The sequence below is a fragment of the Lathamus discolor genome, chromosome 1 (genome assembly GCF_037157495.1).
Source record: "Lathamus discolor isolate bLatDis1 chromosome 1, bLatDis1.hap1, whole genome shotgun sequence".
Taxonomy (NCBI): domain Eukaryota; kingdom Metazoa; phylum Chordata; class Aves; order Psittaciformes; family Psittacidae; genus Lathamus; species Lathamus discolor.
In genome coordinates, this window is record NC_088884.1 from 8,614,265 (window position 1) to 8,630,435 (window position 16,171).

The 16,171-nt window shown below is 42.7% G+C and overlaps 1 protein-coding gene across 3 annotated transcripts in view; it reads right to left on the reverse strand.

The window, feature by feature from the left end:
* The window catches only part of MON2 (MON2 homolog, regulator of endosome-to-Golgi trafficking), a 75,780-nt gene that overhangs the window by 15,199 nt on the left and 44,410 nt on the right, over window positions 1-16,171 (reverse strand). For 2 of the 3 annotated variants that reach the window (XM_065684783.1, XM_065684641.1), the window contains 5 exons: window positions 15,717-15,915; window positions 13,726-14,354; window positions 9,013-9,156; window positions 8,457-8,474; window positions 8,072-8,200 (listed from right to left, as the gene is read on the reverse strand). In XM_065684783.1, the coding sequence (XP_065540855.1) occupies window positions 8,072-8,200; window positions 8,457-8,474; window positions 9,013-9,156; window positions 13,726-14,354; window positions 15,717-15,915 (1,119 nt within the window). The remainder of the gene's footprint in view (window positions 1-8,071; window positions 8,201-8,456; window positions 8,475-9,012; window positions 9,157-13,725; window positions 14,355-15,716; window positions 15,916-16,171) is intronic. The other variant, XM_065684722.1, reaches the window with a different exon arrangement.

Genomic DNA, 16,171 nt, shown 5'->3' on the forward strand with positions numbered 1-16,171 from the left:
GTCATTGCTGACTGTTTAACTGCACAAAATTTAAAGGCAAAATGAGTTAGTGAAGATAAAGGCTGCAATGCAACTGAGATGTATAGCAGATGAAAACACTTATCTTCTAGATAGAAAACCAGCCTCAATATCTATAAAAGAAAGTCATTAATGAGTTTAAAAACATTAAGCCTATGTATTCTTTACACTATCTATATTCCTTTTAGCATTGTTAGTCAAATTAACTAGAACCTAATACCAAGTTATCTCAGAAAACGAGTTATTTGATTTACATTTCAAATACATAGTGGCTAAATTTGGGTATTACATATGTGTCCCCAACTGTTTTTAGTGAAGTTGCTGATTTGAGGAAAGCAAATTGAGGAAAGCAAACTGTAATTAATTCTCTATTGCCAAAAATAACATGAGCTAGGATCTAACCATGGAGATAAGCAGAATATTTTCTTCTGCTGCTGTTTTTCATAAGGGTCAAATCTAATTCCAGTATAAACATGGGCTTTAGAGACATGAAAAATAATTTAGAAACCATTTTAATCTACTGCAATAGACCACATTATTATCAACTGTTAGTGTTAAAACAAAAAAGAAGTGTTTATACCAGTTTCACCTATCCCATTAAAACGGAAGTGGAAAACACATTTATTAACTTTCAAATGCAAATACTTAATTCATAACAGATTCCAAATAACACCACAAAGCTATTTTAAACACATCCAGGTTTCTGAATTTCTACAGAGGAACAACCTGATGTCAGCCAAGTCATTACAAAGAAACCTAGTCACTTTTTTTTTCCAGACACTTGTTACGACTTCTATTATTTACTAAAGTTTCTGTTAAAATGGAAACAAGGTCAAAAAAAGCCATGAGTTTGCCAGTTTCACCTTAAAGGCACATCTGTGCATCCATGACATTTCATAGGTACATCAATGACACATGAAGTCATGAGAAGCAAATCAAAGTAATAACTAGAGCACCCATCCCCAAAGTATATATGCCAGTCTACAGAAACTGGTCTTCAATGCCATATTTACTAACAGGCCTGCTTATCAGATTCAGGTGTGTAATGTTTTCAAAGACTAATATTTTGTGGCCTGACACATTGCTTAATTTTTATCTTAACACTGAAATAATGATGCTGACATTATCCAGCTACAGAACAATTCATATAGTCTAATCACAGAATCACAGAATCCCAAGGGTTGGAAGGGACCTAAAAAGATCATCTAGTCCAACCCCCCTGCAAGAGCAGGGTAACCTACAGTACATCACACAGGAACTTGTCCAGGCGGGCCTTGAATATCTCCAGTGTAGGAGACTCCACAACCCCCCTGGGCAGCCTGTTCCAGTGCTCTGTCACTCTTACAGTAAAGAAGTTCTTCCTGATGTTAACGTGGAACTTCCTATGTTCCAGTTTACACCCATTGCCCCTTGTCCTATCACTGGATATCACTGAAAAAAGCCTAGCTCCATCATCCTGACACCTACCCTTCACATATTTGTAAACATTGATGAGGTCACCCCTCAGTCTCCTCTTTTGCAAGCTAAAGAGACCCAGCTCCCTCAGCCTCTCCTCATAAGGGAGATGTTCCACTCCCTTAATCATCTTTGTGGCTCTGCGCTGGACTCCTTCAAGCAATTCCCTGTCCTTCTTGAACAGAGGGGCCCAGAACTGGACGCAATATTCCAGATGCGGCCTCACCAAGGCTGAGTAGAGGGGAAGGAGAACCTCTCTTGACCTACTAACCACTCCCTTTCTAATGCACCCTAAGATGCCATTTGCCTTCTTGGCCACAAGAGCACATTGCTGGCTCATGGTCATCCTCCTATCCACCAGGACCCCCAGGTCCCTTTCCCCTTCACTACTTTCCAGCAGGTCAACCCCCAACCTGTACTGGTACATGGGGTTGTTCTTCCCCAGATGCAAGACTCTACACTTGCCCTTGTTAAATTTCATCAAGTTTCTCCCCGCCCAACTCTCCAGCCTGTCCAGGTCTCGCTGAATGGCAGCACAGTCCTCTGGTGTGTCAGCCACTCCTCCCAGTTTTGTGTCATCAGCAAACTTGCTGAGGGTGCACTCAGTTCCCTCATCCAGGTCATTGATGAAAATATTAAACAGCACCGGTCCCAGCACCGACCCCTGAGGAACTCCACTAGTCACAGACCTCCAGCTAGATTCTGCGCCATTGACCACAACTCTCTGCCTTCTTCCTTTCAACCAGTTCTCGATCCACCTCACTACTTGATCGTCAAGCCCACACTTCCTCAGCTTATCTATGAGGATGCTGTGGGAGACAGTATCAAATGCCTTACTGAAATCAAGAAAAACCACATCTACCGCTCTACCATCATCCCTCCACCTAGTCACTTCCTCATAGAAGGCTATAAGGTTGGTCATACATGACTTCCCCCTCATAAAACCATGTTGGCTGTTCTTAATGACCCCCTCATCCTTGATATGCCTAGTGATGGAGTCAAGAATAAGTTGTTCCATCATCTTTCCAGGGATGGAGGTAAGGCTGACCGGTCTATAATTACCCGGGTCCTCCTTCTTGCCCTTCTTATAGATTGGTGTGACCTTTGCCATCCGCCAATCCTCAGGCACCTCGCCCGTTTCCCACGACTTACCAAAGATGATGGAGAGTGGCCTAGCAATGACCTCCGCCAGCTCCCTCAGCACCCGTGGGTGCATTCCATCCGGACCCATCGATTTACAGATGTCCAGTTTGCATAGCTGATCCCTAACCCAATCCTCATCTACCAAAGCAAACTCCTCCTTTGTCCTGACTCCTTCTGGGGCTATAGAAATCCGGGCCCTCGGGGAGAGTCTGCAGGAGTAAAGACAGAGGCAAAGAAGGCATTCAGCACCTCTGCCTTCTTTATATCCTCTGTCTCCAGGGTACCCACTTCGTTCAGCAGTGGGCCTATATTGCCTCTTGTTTTAGTTTTATTTGCTATGTATTTGAAGAAGCCCTTTCTATTGTCTTTAACCCAACTAGCAAGATTGAGTTCCAAGGAGGCCTTAGCTGTCCTAATTGCCTCCCTACATCCTCTAACAACTGTCCTATATTCCTCCCAAGCGGCCAGCCCCTCCTTCCATAATCCATAGATTCTCCTTTTCCACTTGAGTTTGCCCAGCAGCTCCTTGTTTAACCACGCCGGTCTCCTAGATCCCTTACTTGACTTCCTACTCATTGGGACGCTCCGATCCTGAGCTTGGAAGAAGCGGTCCTTGAATGCTAACCAACTATCTTGAGCCCCTTTACCGCCTAGTACACTTTCCCATGAGACTTCCCTTAGCAGTTGACTGAATCACAGAATCACAGAATCCCAAGGGTTGGAAGGGACCTAAAAAGATCATCTAGTCCAACCCCCCTGCAAGAGCAGGGTAACCTACAGTACATCACACAGGAACTTGTCCAGGCGGGCCTTGAATATCTCCAGTGTAGGAGACTCCACAACCCCCCTGGGCAGCCTGTTCCAGTGCTCCGTCACTCTTACAGTAAAGAAGTTCTTCCTGATGTTAACGTGGAACTTCCTATGTTCCAGTTTACACCCATTGCCCCTTGTCCTGTCACTGGATATCACTGAAAAAAGCCTAGCTCCATCATCCTGACACCTACCCTTCACATATTTGTAAACATTGATGAGGTCACCCCTCAGTCTCCTCTTTTGCAAGCTAAAGAGACCCAGCTCCCTCAGCCTCTCCTCATAAGGGAGATGTTCCACTCCCTTAATCATCTTTGTGGCTCTGCGCTGGACTCCTTCAAGCAATTCCCTGTCCTTCTTGAACAGAGGGGCCCAGAACTGGACGCAATATTCCAGATGCGGCCTCACCAAGGCTGAGTAGAGGGGGAGGAGAACCTCTCTTGACCTACTAACCACTCCCTTTCTAATGCACCCTAAGATGCCATTTGCCTTCTTGGCCACAAGAGCACATTGCTGGCTCATGGTCATCCTCCTATCCACCAGGACCCCCAGGTCCCTTTCCCCTTCACTACTTTCCAGCAGGTCAACCCCCAACCTGTACTGGTACATGGGGTTGTTCTTCCCCAGATGCAAGACTCTACACTTGCCCTTGTTAAATTTCATCAAGTTTCTCCCCGCCCAACTCTCCAGCCTGTCCAGGTCTCGCTGAATGGCAGCACAGTCCTCTGGTGTGTCAGCCACTCCTCCCAGTTTTGTGTCATCAGCAAACTTGCTGAGGGTGCACTCAGTTCCCTCATCCAGGTCATTGATGAAAATATTAAACAGCACCGGTCCTAGCACCGACCCCTGAGGAACTCCACTAGTCACAGACCTCCAGCTAGATTCTGCGCCATTGACCACAACTCTCTGCCTTCTTCCTTTCAACCAGTTCTCGATCCACCTCACTACTTGATCGTCAAGCCCACACTTCCTCAGCTTATCTATGAGGATGCTGTGGGAGACAGTATCAAATGCCTTACTGAAATCAAGAAAAACCACATCTACCGCTCTACCATCATCCCTCCACCTAGTCACTTCCTCATAGAAGGCTATAAGGTTGGTCATACATGACTTCCCCCTCATAAAACCATGTTGGCTGTTCTTAATGACCCCCTCATCCTTGATATGCCTAGTGATGGAGTCAAGAATAAGTTGTTCCATCATCTTTCCAGGGATGGAGGTAAGGCTGACCGGTCTATAATTACCCGGGTCCTCCTTCTTGCCCTTCTTATAGATTGGTGTGACCTTTGCCATCCGCCAATCCTCAGGCACCTCGCCCGTTTCCCACGACTTACCAAAGATGATGGAAAGTGGCCTAGCAATGACCTCCGCCAGCTCCCTCAGCACCCGTGGGTGCATTCCATCCGGACCCATCGATTTACAGATGTCCAGTTTGCATAGCTGATCCCTAACCCAATCCTCATCTACCAAAGCAAACTCCTCCTTTGTCCTGACTCCTTCTGGGGCTATAGAAATCCGGGGCCCTCGGGGAGAGTCTGCAGGAGTAAAGACAGAGGCAAAGAAGGCATTCAGCACCTCTGCCTTCTTTATATCCTCTGTCTCCAGGGTACCCACTTCGTTCAGCAGTGGGCCTATATTGCCTCTTGTTTTAGTTTTATTTGCTATGTATTTGAAGAAGCCCTTTCTATTGTCTTTAACCCGACTAGCAAGATTGAGTTCCAAGGAGGCCTTAGCTGTCCTAATTGCCTCCCTACATCCTCTAACAACTGTCCTATATTCCTCCCAAGCGGCCAGCCCCTCCTTCCATAATCCATAGATTCTCCTTTTCCACTTGAGTTTGCCCAGCAGCTCCTTGTTTAACCACGCCGGTCTCCTAGATCCCTTACTTGACTTCCTACTCATTGGGACGCTCCGATCCTGAGCTTGGAAGAAGCGGTCCTTGAATGCTAACCAACTATCTTGAGCCCCTTTACCGCCTAGTACACTTTCCCATGAGACTTCCCTTAGCAGTTGACTGAAGAGGCCAAAGTTGGCCCTTCGGAAATCCAGAACTGTGGCTTTGCTAGGTATTCTATTCCTCCCACACAGGATCCTAAACTCCACCATCTCATGGTCACTGCAGCCAAGGCTGCCATTGACCGTCACCACTTCGACCAAACCCTCCTTGTTGGCGAGTACTAAATCTAGCAGCGCTGCTCCCCTAGTTGGTACGTCCACCATTTGCATTAAGAAATTATCATCAATGCACTCGAGGAACCTCCTAGACTGTGAATGACTGGCTGTGTGAGTCTTCCAGCAAATATCGGGGTAATTAAAGTCCCCCACGACGACTAAGGCATGTAGTCGCGAGGCTACTTCCAGTTGCCTGTAGAAAGCCTCATCAACTCCTTCGTGCTGATCAGGAGGTCTGTAATAGACCCCCACAACTGTATCACCCGTGCCAGTCAGCCCCTTGATTCGTACCCACAGACATTCCACTTGCTCCTCATCCGACCCCGGACAGAACTCAATACATTCTAGTTGCTCTCTCACGTAAAGAGCAACTCCACCACCTCGCTTCGCTGACCTATCTTTCCTAAAAAGGACATAGCCATCCATGACCACATTCCAGTCATGTGAACTGTCCCACCATGTCTCTGTAATCGCCACTAGATCATAACCTTTAGCCCGCACACAGACTTCTAACTCCTCCTGTTTATTCCCCATGCTGCGTGCATTGGTGTACAGGCATTTCAGGGAGCCAGTCCTAGTACTCTTTTTCCCCTGCGGGACAGGGTCTAAAGAGCTATCCTTTCCCACAAGTGAAACAAGAGATTGATAGTCCTCCTTAGCCCGCCATCCTTCAATCCCTAGCATGTTCCTCTTGGGCTTGTCCCCAACAGGCCCAGTTAAATCCCCTCCCCCCTTCCTAACTAGTTTAAAGCCCTGTCAATAAGCCCTGCTAACTCCTGCCCCAAAACCTTTTTTTTTCTCTGGGACTGGTGTATCCCGCCTGTCACCAGCAAACCAGGTGTCCCATACAGCAGCCCGTGACTGAAAAACCCAAACCCCTGCCTTTGGCACCAGTCACGTAGCCATACATTAACCTGCAGAGTCTTCTTATATATCCCTTCACCCTCGCTTGCAACAGGTATGGAGGCAAACACCACTTGCGCTCCAGACCCTTTAACCAGCCGTCCCAGGGCCTTGTAGTCTCTCTTCATTGCCCTTACGTTCCTCGTAATAATTTCGTCACTGCCAACCTGAAAAACCAGCAGTGGGTAGTAGTCAGACGGCTGCACCAGTTCAGAGAGCTTCTTTTTAACATCTCTAATCCGAGCCCCAGGCAGGCAGCAGACCTCCCTGTGGGGTGGATCCGGTCGACAAATGGGCCCTTCTGTTCCCCTCAGAAGGGAGTCACCCACCACAATTACTCTTCTTTTCTTCTTGGTTGGGGAAGTTCTGAGGCATGTGGGTGAGTGACTAGCCCTGGGTGACTCACTAGATAGATTTGCCTCACCATCTCCATTCACCTGGCCCTGAATTTCCAAGACCTCATACCTGTTATTCAAGGGCAACTGGGAGGGAGGAAGGGATTGTGAGGGTTTTCGCTTACCTCTCCGAGGAGGAACCTCCCTCCATCCATCCTTGTCCATTAAGCTCTCTCCTTCTGTCTGATGGTAGGAGGGAAGGGGATCCATATCTTGTTGAACCACTTCCCTCTGCCCTTGCCTTAGGGTACAGTTCCACCAATCTATTTCACTTTCACACTCTCTAATGGCTCTCAACCTTTCTACCTCCTCCCTCAGTTCAGCCACCTGCCTGAGCAGGTCATTTATTTGCTCACAGCGAACACAAGCAGTGTCACTGGCTCCCTCCAATACAAGTGCCAGGCTCAGGCATTCGCTGCAGCCAGAGACCTGCACAGCTGCATGTCTGCAGGAAGGCTCAGTCTGGATACCCACATTAGTACTCACTACAGCTTTCGATCGTGTTGTAACCATGATCTATCTGGTCAATCAATCCGTCTACGTCCCTCAGCACTCCTTCCCCCTCCTGTACTCCAGGCGAGTCCTCTCGATGAGGCGGTTGGAACGCTTCCCTGCCCGCTCGCCTGCCCGCGCGAACTGCTGCGCAAACTGCCTCGACCCTCTGCCTCGATGCTCTCTGTTTGCCGGCTCTGGTCGCCGCGCTCCCTGGGAAGGTTTTTTAGCCACTCCCAGCTGGTGCCACTCCTCCTGGCTCCGCCCCCTGTGAGTCAGCCCCTCGCGGGAGCTGAGCTTCCGAGTCCTGGGCAAGTCCTGTTGAGGACTTGAGGCTCCCTCCTCAGTGGCTCTTGTCGCTCTGAGGTGAGGCTCCTGGACGCTGATCTCTCCCCTCTCCGCTCCGGTGTTGCAGGCGTCCTCTCTCAAGCTACTCACCTCAGCAACTGATCGAGAGTGGCCCTTGATGGCCGGTTTGAATCTGACACCGAGCCTCCTGGCTCCCAATAGCCTTGCAGCTTCAAAAGAAAGTACTACCTGCTGCTCATCTTCATAAAATATCAATTTGTTTACTAAAGCTTTAAAGCTTTGAGAAGGTGTTTATCAACAGTAGCTCAAAATAAAACTTGTTCTTTTCAGTATCAGTTCATTAAACTCAGAGCATATGCAGGACAAATTTTTACCTTAATAATATTCTGAAGAACTTTCTCTGTTACCACCGCTTTATGGCAAGCTGTCTTTTGGTATAAGTCTACAACAACTTCCACTGATCTCTCAGCAAATGGTACGTAATTCAATGCTACCCACTCCGCCTAGGAAAAGAAATTAGTAAATTACTGAACTATACGTGAAAAAAGGAACAGAAGACGTATGTTTTGCACTGAAGTCTCAGTATATTACATGCAAGGCTTGCTAAGAGTATGGTCCAAGCAATAAAACAGCAAATACAATGCAGTCTGACTATGAAAATGCACTCGACATTGAAGTAAAGTACATTTAAGTAGGAGAAATGTTGCGGTCTAGGCAAGACAACTACATTAAGACAATCTTTAAGGAAATTTAACTCACCGGTGCAAATAGTTGTATCTAGTGTGATTCCATTGTGTTGCAGGACAAATAGAATAAGAAAAATTAATACATACATAATAGTTACCTATTTGATTACACTGAATCAGATGCTCATGCTTAGTGAACAGCAGAGTACACAGCTAAAAAGAATTATGGAACATGTCCCATTTTTTTGCAGCACGTGCAATTAAAAAATTTGCAGCTTGAGGGAATTTTCTCCATTCAAAATTATCATGTCCTATTAAATTTGGTATCACATATAGGACAAGTTATTTTAGATTAATTCACTGGACAAATTCAGACGTATTCACTACAACTGGTGTCCAGGCAAGACCTTTCCTACACAAAGGAATACAAAGTATAAAAGCAGAGCGGAATTCAGAGAGAGCAAATGAAGATAACAGAAGCATGTAAAAAAATACTAATAACTTGTTAACACAACATGCACAGCAAAGGTTTACAGATGGAATAAATGCATCTTGCTAAACAGCCTACAGCTGAAGCTGAAATTGGGTTCACCAGCCAAATGAAGCAAGTAAGATTCCCAACTAATTACCTGATTATACTTTGCATTTGCAATGTGCTTTGTTTCCAGCTGTCCGTACTGTGGAGGCTTGCAGGAAAATTCTACAAAGGCCAACAGCTGGTCGAAGATTGCAGGATACATTATCTGCATACTTTCTGAGCCCACACATATAGCCTATACCAGAAGAAAATATAAAAGCTTAAGTATGTTATGTTGAGCTTTCACATTCAAAAATTTGTGTCAGTAAAAAGAGCTCCTATAGAAAAATTCACATATAAGACTATGCAAGAGGCATGCTGTATAAAAGGCAGTGCGTAGTTCTAACAGTTTAAGGAAAGTAAGTTTTATTATTTTATTAAAGCTAATTAAGTGGCAAGATATCTGGGCATAGTTTAATAAATACATAGATTTCATTCCATCCAATAAAAGCCGTCTTCACAAATTCTGCTTTGACATGACAGCAAAATATGCCTTTTATAAGTCTTGTCTGTTGATCTCAGACACGTCTTTAAATTCTACTTCAAGGAACACTGAAATCTCAGAAGTAATTCATACAAGGTTTTTGTAAGTAGTTAAAATTGTGTCTTGCAGAAAGGAACATAAATAAAATGAGAATGATATGATTTTGGTATAGCTGAAACTCATAATCTTGCTTTAAAATGGAAAACATTTCAGTAAGAGTGTGCTTTTAAGATGTCAATGAAATATCATGTTGTCATAGGCTAATGATTTCCTGTTGCAATATAAATCCCAAGGCAATCTTAGGGCATTTATTTTCAAAGCCAGACACAATGATTCTGTGGAGTTACTCCAATTATTTTCTGTCATTTTAAATGCCTTGCTTTTCCTCCCAAAGTCTCTCCTCTCAAAGCCTCAAGAAACAGTCTATTTATTGCTCCACAAAAAGACCTTGTGCTTGGTGCTGTCATTTTTCTCTGGGGAGAAATCAACCCCCTTTTTCATGAATCACAGATCATCCATGACAAATTGTGGCTCAACTCACTTCAAGGTACCAACAGCTCCGATAGCTGTTTTGAGCGCAACCTCCATACTGGGGCTGTGTTATGAGCTGTTGCAGTCAATTGGCTTGAAAATATCCCAAGTCCCCAGCCATGAGAGGAAGCAAACCAACAGGGGCTACAGGCACTGTCATTGCTAGATCACCCTCAGACCTAGCTGCACCCTTGGGCAATCTACAGCCTGCAGCAGAGCACTCCATGAATCATCAATGGCCTTTCCCTCTTCCTCAGCTCCCTGCAATTCAGAGCACATGTCTAGTGCTCAAAAGGCTTTATCAACATTATGAATACAGTGCAGCACTTATTCTAAAAAGCCACATCCCTTTTCTGGTGCTCAAGGTCAAGACTGTACTGAACTCTGGAAAAGATGTTTTGATGCTAGAAACTCACCTGTGTGGTGGAAGGTGCTTAATTGCTGATCTAAATGTATTGAACACTGTAAAAAAATTCAGCTGATAGGCTCCTGCTCTAGAATCACTGCACTAAAGTTTAACAGGTTAATGCAAGATTACATACCTATTAGAAAAGGTATAAAAATTATTTTATATACCAACAGATGGCTTAGAAAGAGAAAGGGAACATCCACAAACCCCCGGATAACTTTTGTATAGATGCAGCTTACTTGCACAGGTCCAACTTACACTATCCAGAGAAGACTATCTTAACAAACCCCAGGGCTCAGTATTGGGACCACTTCTGCTTAATATCTTTATGAATGATCTGGATGAGGGGATCAAGTGCACGCTCAGTAAGTTTGCAGATAACACCAAGTTGGGTGGAGTGTTGATCTGCTAGGAAGGCTCTGCACAGGGACGAGGACAGGCTGGACCGATGGGCAGTGGACAATTGCATGATGTTAAACAAGGCTCAGTGTTGGGTCCTGAATTTGGGCTACGACAACCCCATGCACTGCTAGAGGCTTGGGAACAGTGGCTGTAAAGCTACCTGGTGGAAAAGGACCTCAGGGTATTGCCAAGGCCTGACCCAGCAGTGTGCCCAGGTGGCCAAGAAGGCCAATGGCATCATGGCTTGTATTGTGTGGGCAGCAGAACTAGGGAAGACATTTGAGATGCAGGAGCAGTCCAGAGAAGGGCAATGAAGCTGGCGAAGGGTCTAAAACACAGTCTTATGAATTGTGGCTGAGGGAACTGGGTTGTTCGGCATGGAGAAAAGGAGGCTCAGGAGAGACCTTGTTGTTCTCTACAACTGCCTGAAAGGAGGTTGTAGTGAAGTGGGTGTTGGTCTCTTTTCCCAAGTAAGAAGCAATAGGACAAGAGGAAATGGCCTCAAGTTGTACTTGGGGAGGTTTAGGCTGGATATTAGGAAAAATTTCCTCACTGAAAGGGTTGTCAAGCACTGGAATAGGCTGCCCAGGGAAGTAGCTGAGTCATCATCACCTTCCCTGGAAGTATTTAATCGACATGTAAGTGTGGCATTGAGGGTTTTGCATTGGACTTGGCAGTGTTAGGTTAATAGTTAGAGTCCACAATCTTAAAAAGTGGTTTTGAACCTAAACAATTCTATGATCTATAATAGCCAAAGTTCCAAATATATTTGCCATTAATTCCAAGATTTTTATTCTTATTATTCATTTCAGGATCAGTGGCAAAAAATTTCAGATGCTACTTGTTCTGTACTGGTGAACAAAACCAACAACTATTTCCTATTTGAAGTCTGTGCATGAGTAGCTTCTTACTCTTAATACTTTATGAAACTCTTGCAAAAGTTTTAATTTACAAATAGAAGCATTTTCTATTCAGCCTACTGGAGTATTTTCAACCCTAAAAATTATCCATATATTATAAAATGGAGAATTAAGTAATTTAGTTTTGAAAATTCATTTAACTAGAACTGCTTTTCAATGATGTTTATGCTTCTGACACCGGATAACTTACCTAAGCTGCAGAAAAACTCAAAAATAGCCTAGCAGTGTGTGACAAAGGATGTTTTCGGTACCTTGAAGAGCTGGTCATTAAAACTGCAGTACTATTTACTGCATTAAGTGCACTTATTTACATACTTAAGTAGAGAGATGTATAAATCAAAAAGTAATGGCCAGGCAACAACAAAGCACAAACGAACCCTAAAATCCTCTGCAGATTGCTGTTTGTTGTAAAAATTGACATAGGACTTTAGTTTCAGAAATCTGTGCTTTAAAGCATTCTGGTACTAACCTTTAAATTTTTTAATCATTCATATTAATCTAACAACTCTCAGTACAGCTATTGTCATGGGCTATGGCTTTTATACTGGGAGATGCTGTAAAAATTGAGGTACCTTCTTACCTAAGCCTGTATTTGCAAAGTCCTGTAACTGCCACACTAACCATTTAGATTGCAAGAGGGAAGGGGAGATAACTCACCATGAGAAATGGGTTTTTTGTTACTGTTTAACAGAACTTCAGCTAAAATAATTTAACATGGATAAGGAGACCAGCAAATAAATAGAAAATTCTGAGAGGAACAGATGGAGTGATTACATGGGGAAAAAAAGGACCTGGGCAGGGCTAAGCTGCTGCAAAGCGGAGGCCGCAAGAAGACATGGCTGACTGGAAAAGGATGAAAATGTAGCAGATACAACATTAAAACTTCATGTTATTTGTATCCCCACACACAAAACTGAGATTTAATACCAAACTTCTAATTTTATGCCTCTGTTCTCAAATTACATTCATGAATATTTGTTAATCCCATAAACTAAATGAATGACTGCAAGACAATGATTCTGCCTTGCTTGTGGGGTTTAAGTAAGTATGAGATAAGTTAACCCACACTAAGCAAAAAGAAAACAAGATACAGAATTGCTGCTTGTCTAGTAGGCACCATGTGGTCTATTGAGCTAAATGGGGCAGGATCCTATTGATGGGGAAAGGTATGACCACAAAGTTAAGCAATGTGGTCATACTATGAAAGCCCATAGGGAATGAAGTCAGGTCATGTGGATAGTTCTAATTCTGACATTTCCTCAAGTAGGTCCTTTGGGGGGTTTAAGGGCTTGTATTTTTTTAAAGCAGTGCTTAATATAAATGCATTATCAACTTTGCTTCTTTTGAATAGGTACGTTTTCTAAATGAACAGTGTATTCTGCAAGGAGATACTTTACAACTCCACGAAGAAAGAAGCACTATTTTTCTCTTAACTATCCAAAAAGATGGCACCATAATTTGGTGTTTACAGATTCACTTGCATGAAGGGTACTCTTTGAGGATGAGTTCTGTAGTAAGATTTTTTTAAGCAGATATGAAGAATTTTCCTTAACTCATTAACCAGAGGTAAGAAGGTAGGTGCTCTGCCAGAAACCCTTCTATATGTTTTGCATGAACTCAAAGTTCTCATGATCACTATTCTTCTAGACTTTGTTATGGTAGTACCTGGGCAATGTAAGGAACACTGTTTGTGGGCCTGTTCCCCCAGCTCCATGTACAGACCTTCGTAACAGTACAACACTTTAGGAAGACAAGTAAATGAATACAAACACAGCACAACACTTAAGATATTTCTGTAATCAACCAAAAGTGCCTTTCATAAAGATTATACCATTCCTTTCAATGCAGAGCACTTGGGTTGCATCAAGAATGGAGATCAGATTGTTCTATTGCAATACACTGTGCAATTACAAATAATTTAAAAAATCATGTTTAAGTCACCAAAGCATAGTTCTGAGAAGAAGAACTGAGACACAGTGTAGTTTACCTTTCACCGCACATTTGAAGTCACGTTATTACCTTTTGTAAAACATCTAAAGCTGTAAGCACTGCTTCCTGTAAACTTGTCAAAACTGCTTCAGTGTAAGATGGAAGGATGAACGGGGAAGCATCAGAACTGATTGGAACTGAAACAGCACCATGCAAAATGACACCCAGCTTTTGAAGATCATCCATGCTGAAACCAGTTTTGATGTGTTGGTAAAGAGCCGGGAATATCTGAATTAAAGCTGTAAGAAAAGGCTGGCTGGGAATGAAAGTCAATTTATCACAAGTAACTGGAGGCTTTGTACTTTCTGAACCAATCCTATACCAGCTGTTCCAGGCTGCCCACCAAAGATTCAAATCTTCAATCTCATCTGTTATTACAGGTGGTTCAGATCCACTGTATCTTCCTATTCTTTCTCCTATGGAGTCAGTTCTCATGAATGATCTGCCAAGACTAGTGGCAGTTGTTGTCCCTACCACCACAGGTACAGAAACATTGATAGCAGGTGGTGTATCAGGTTTCTCTGAGTCTCGGACAGGAGAAACAATTTGTAAGATCTCCTGGAAGCTTTTCAGAGCAGCCAAGGAAACTTCATTGTTTTTGCTGAGTGCTGCTGATTGGATGTGATCAAGAAGAACATCCCAGGCTTGGGAAAAGTCTCCTATTTAAGAAAAGAGAGGGGAAAAAAATATCAACTTGGAACAGACTTCTTCATCCTCTTCCCACCCACTCTGTCTCTAAAAGGCTGTTCATGTAATTGTTGCTCTAATACATAGATATTTCATGAGGTTAGATAATGGCTTGAATGACTTTCAGAATGTATCAGTTCAACCATAACCAGAAAGAATGAATGTAACACAGAAACACACAAATATGAAGAATGAAACAATATATCTACATTTATGTTGAATTCAGTAGCAAAAAATCACATACCCCATCCCATATCAGAAACATGTATTTTCTTAATTCAGTACAGTGAAACAGATTAGCTGTTATACATACCAGATGCCTGTTGATTTAAGCACGTACAAGGAATTACAAGTCAAATGTATAGCCATGCAATTAATTTATAAAGATTTGATTTTAAAACAGCCTGATAACTGCACTGTGGAGAAAGATTTCTTTTTTTTTGTTTGAAGTCTGAGTTTTTCATTGATTTTACCTCTAGCTTCCCATTTTCGATGTTATTAATTACAGGTTCTGAATAATTAAAATACTCCTGTAATGGTTTCTTTTTTTATTCAGTTTTAATTCAGGTTTAACACAGTTTAAAATCTACTACATTTCCGCAGATGACCAATACTCCTGATAGCTACTAATATGTTGATAACTTGTACCACAAATAACCAAAATAAAATAAGACAGAACTTATTCCTAGTTTTACATATATATATGTATATATATATTAATTGCGTACTATGGGATGGTGAAGTTACATTAATGTAATGCAAATTATACATTCCCTGTTTCTTTATTGCTTTCTCCTTACAGAAATTAAACATTAGATCATTTACCAAGCTATTGTAAAACACTACTACATACATAAATGTTCAATACTTCACTGACTTTACCAGCGAGCTCTCTTTATATTGTACGAGCACTGGTTAAACTTGACACACTGATGCCATGGAAGAGTTCCAGGCAAATGTTGCATAACCTTAGAAAGACAAAAGGAAAGCTATTCTCGCAACCAAAAGAACAGAAAAAATACTACTTTTAACAAGCTATTATAAATTAAAGCTATTTGGCACCCAGAATTGTGACTACTAAGATTTAATCTCAAGTACTGCGATATGGAAGATTAAATTGGTACTTACAATTTTTTGACTCTAAGGAGCATGAATTTTAATTCAGTTTTTAAACTCTTAACTTTCATGACACTTGAGGTGAGACAAAACAGAACACACTTTAAAGCTAAGATTACAATTCTTGCCCAGTACTTTAACTGAAAAAAAAAAATAAACATACAAGAGCAGAAAGTTTATTACTGTATCTCTCACTAACTTTAAACTGTAAATTTTACCTAAAGGCTGCAGTAAGTATCTCCTAGTGTTAAAAATTCTTGCAACTCCAGCCAGTGTTAACACCCATGTCTCAGCCCACTGCTTCTCAGCTGTGTCCCTTGAGTGATGAATGAGAATGTTGCCTCCTCCTGATTCAATCTTCTCTTTGTCAGCTGTGGTAGAAGATTCTCGAACCCTATCCAATAGGTGAAATAAAACCTGTAATAGTCAGAAAAAGAGGGAAAAGGCAACTTTTCAAATAACATAGTTGTATTCATGGTAAAACAAGAAAGAAAACCAGTAATTTTTCCATTATCTTTTTTGTCACTAGGTCACCTTGAGTATTCCCTTATTCTAAACAGTCTCTGCAACAGCTAAGAGTAAGAATCTGCCAACTGATGTTCACTTGAGAATGGTTAGAAACAGCACGATCAAAACCACTAAGAACAGTGTTAGCACTAATAGAAGGCTAAAA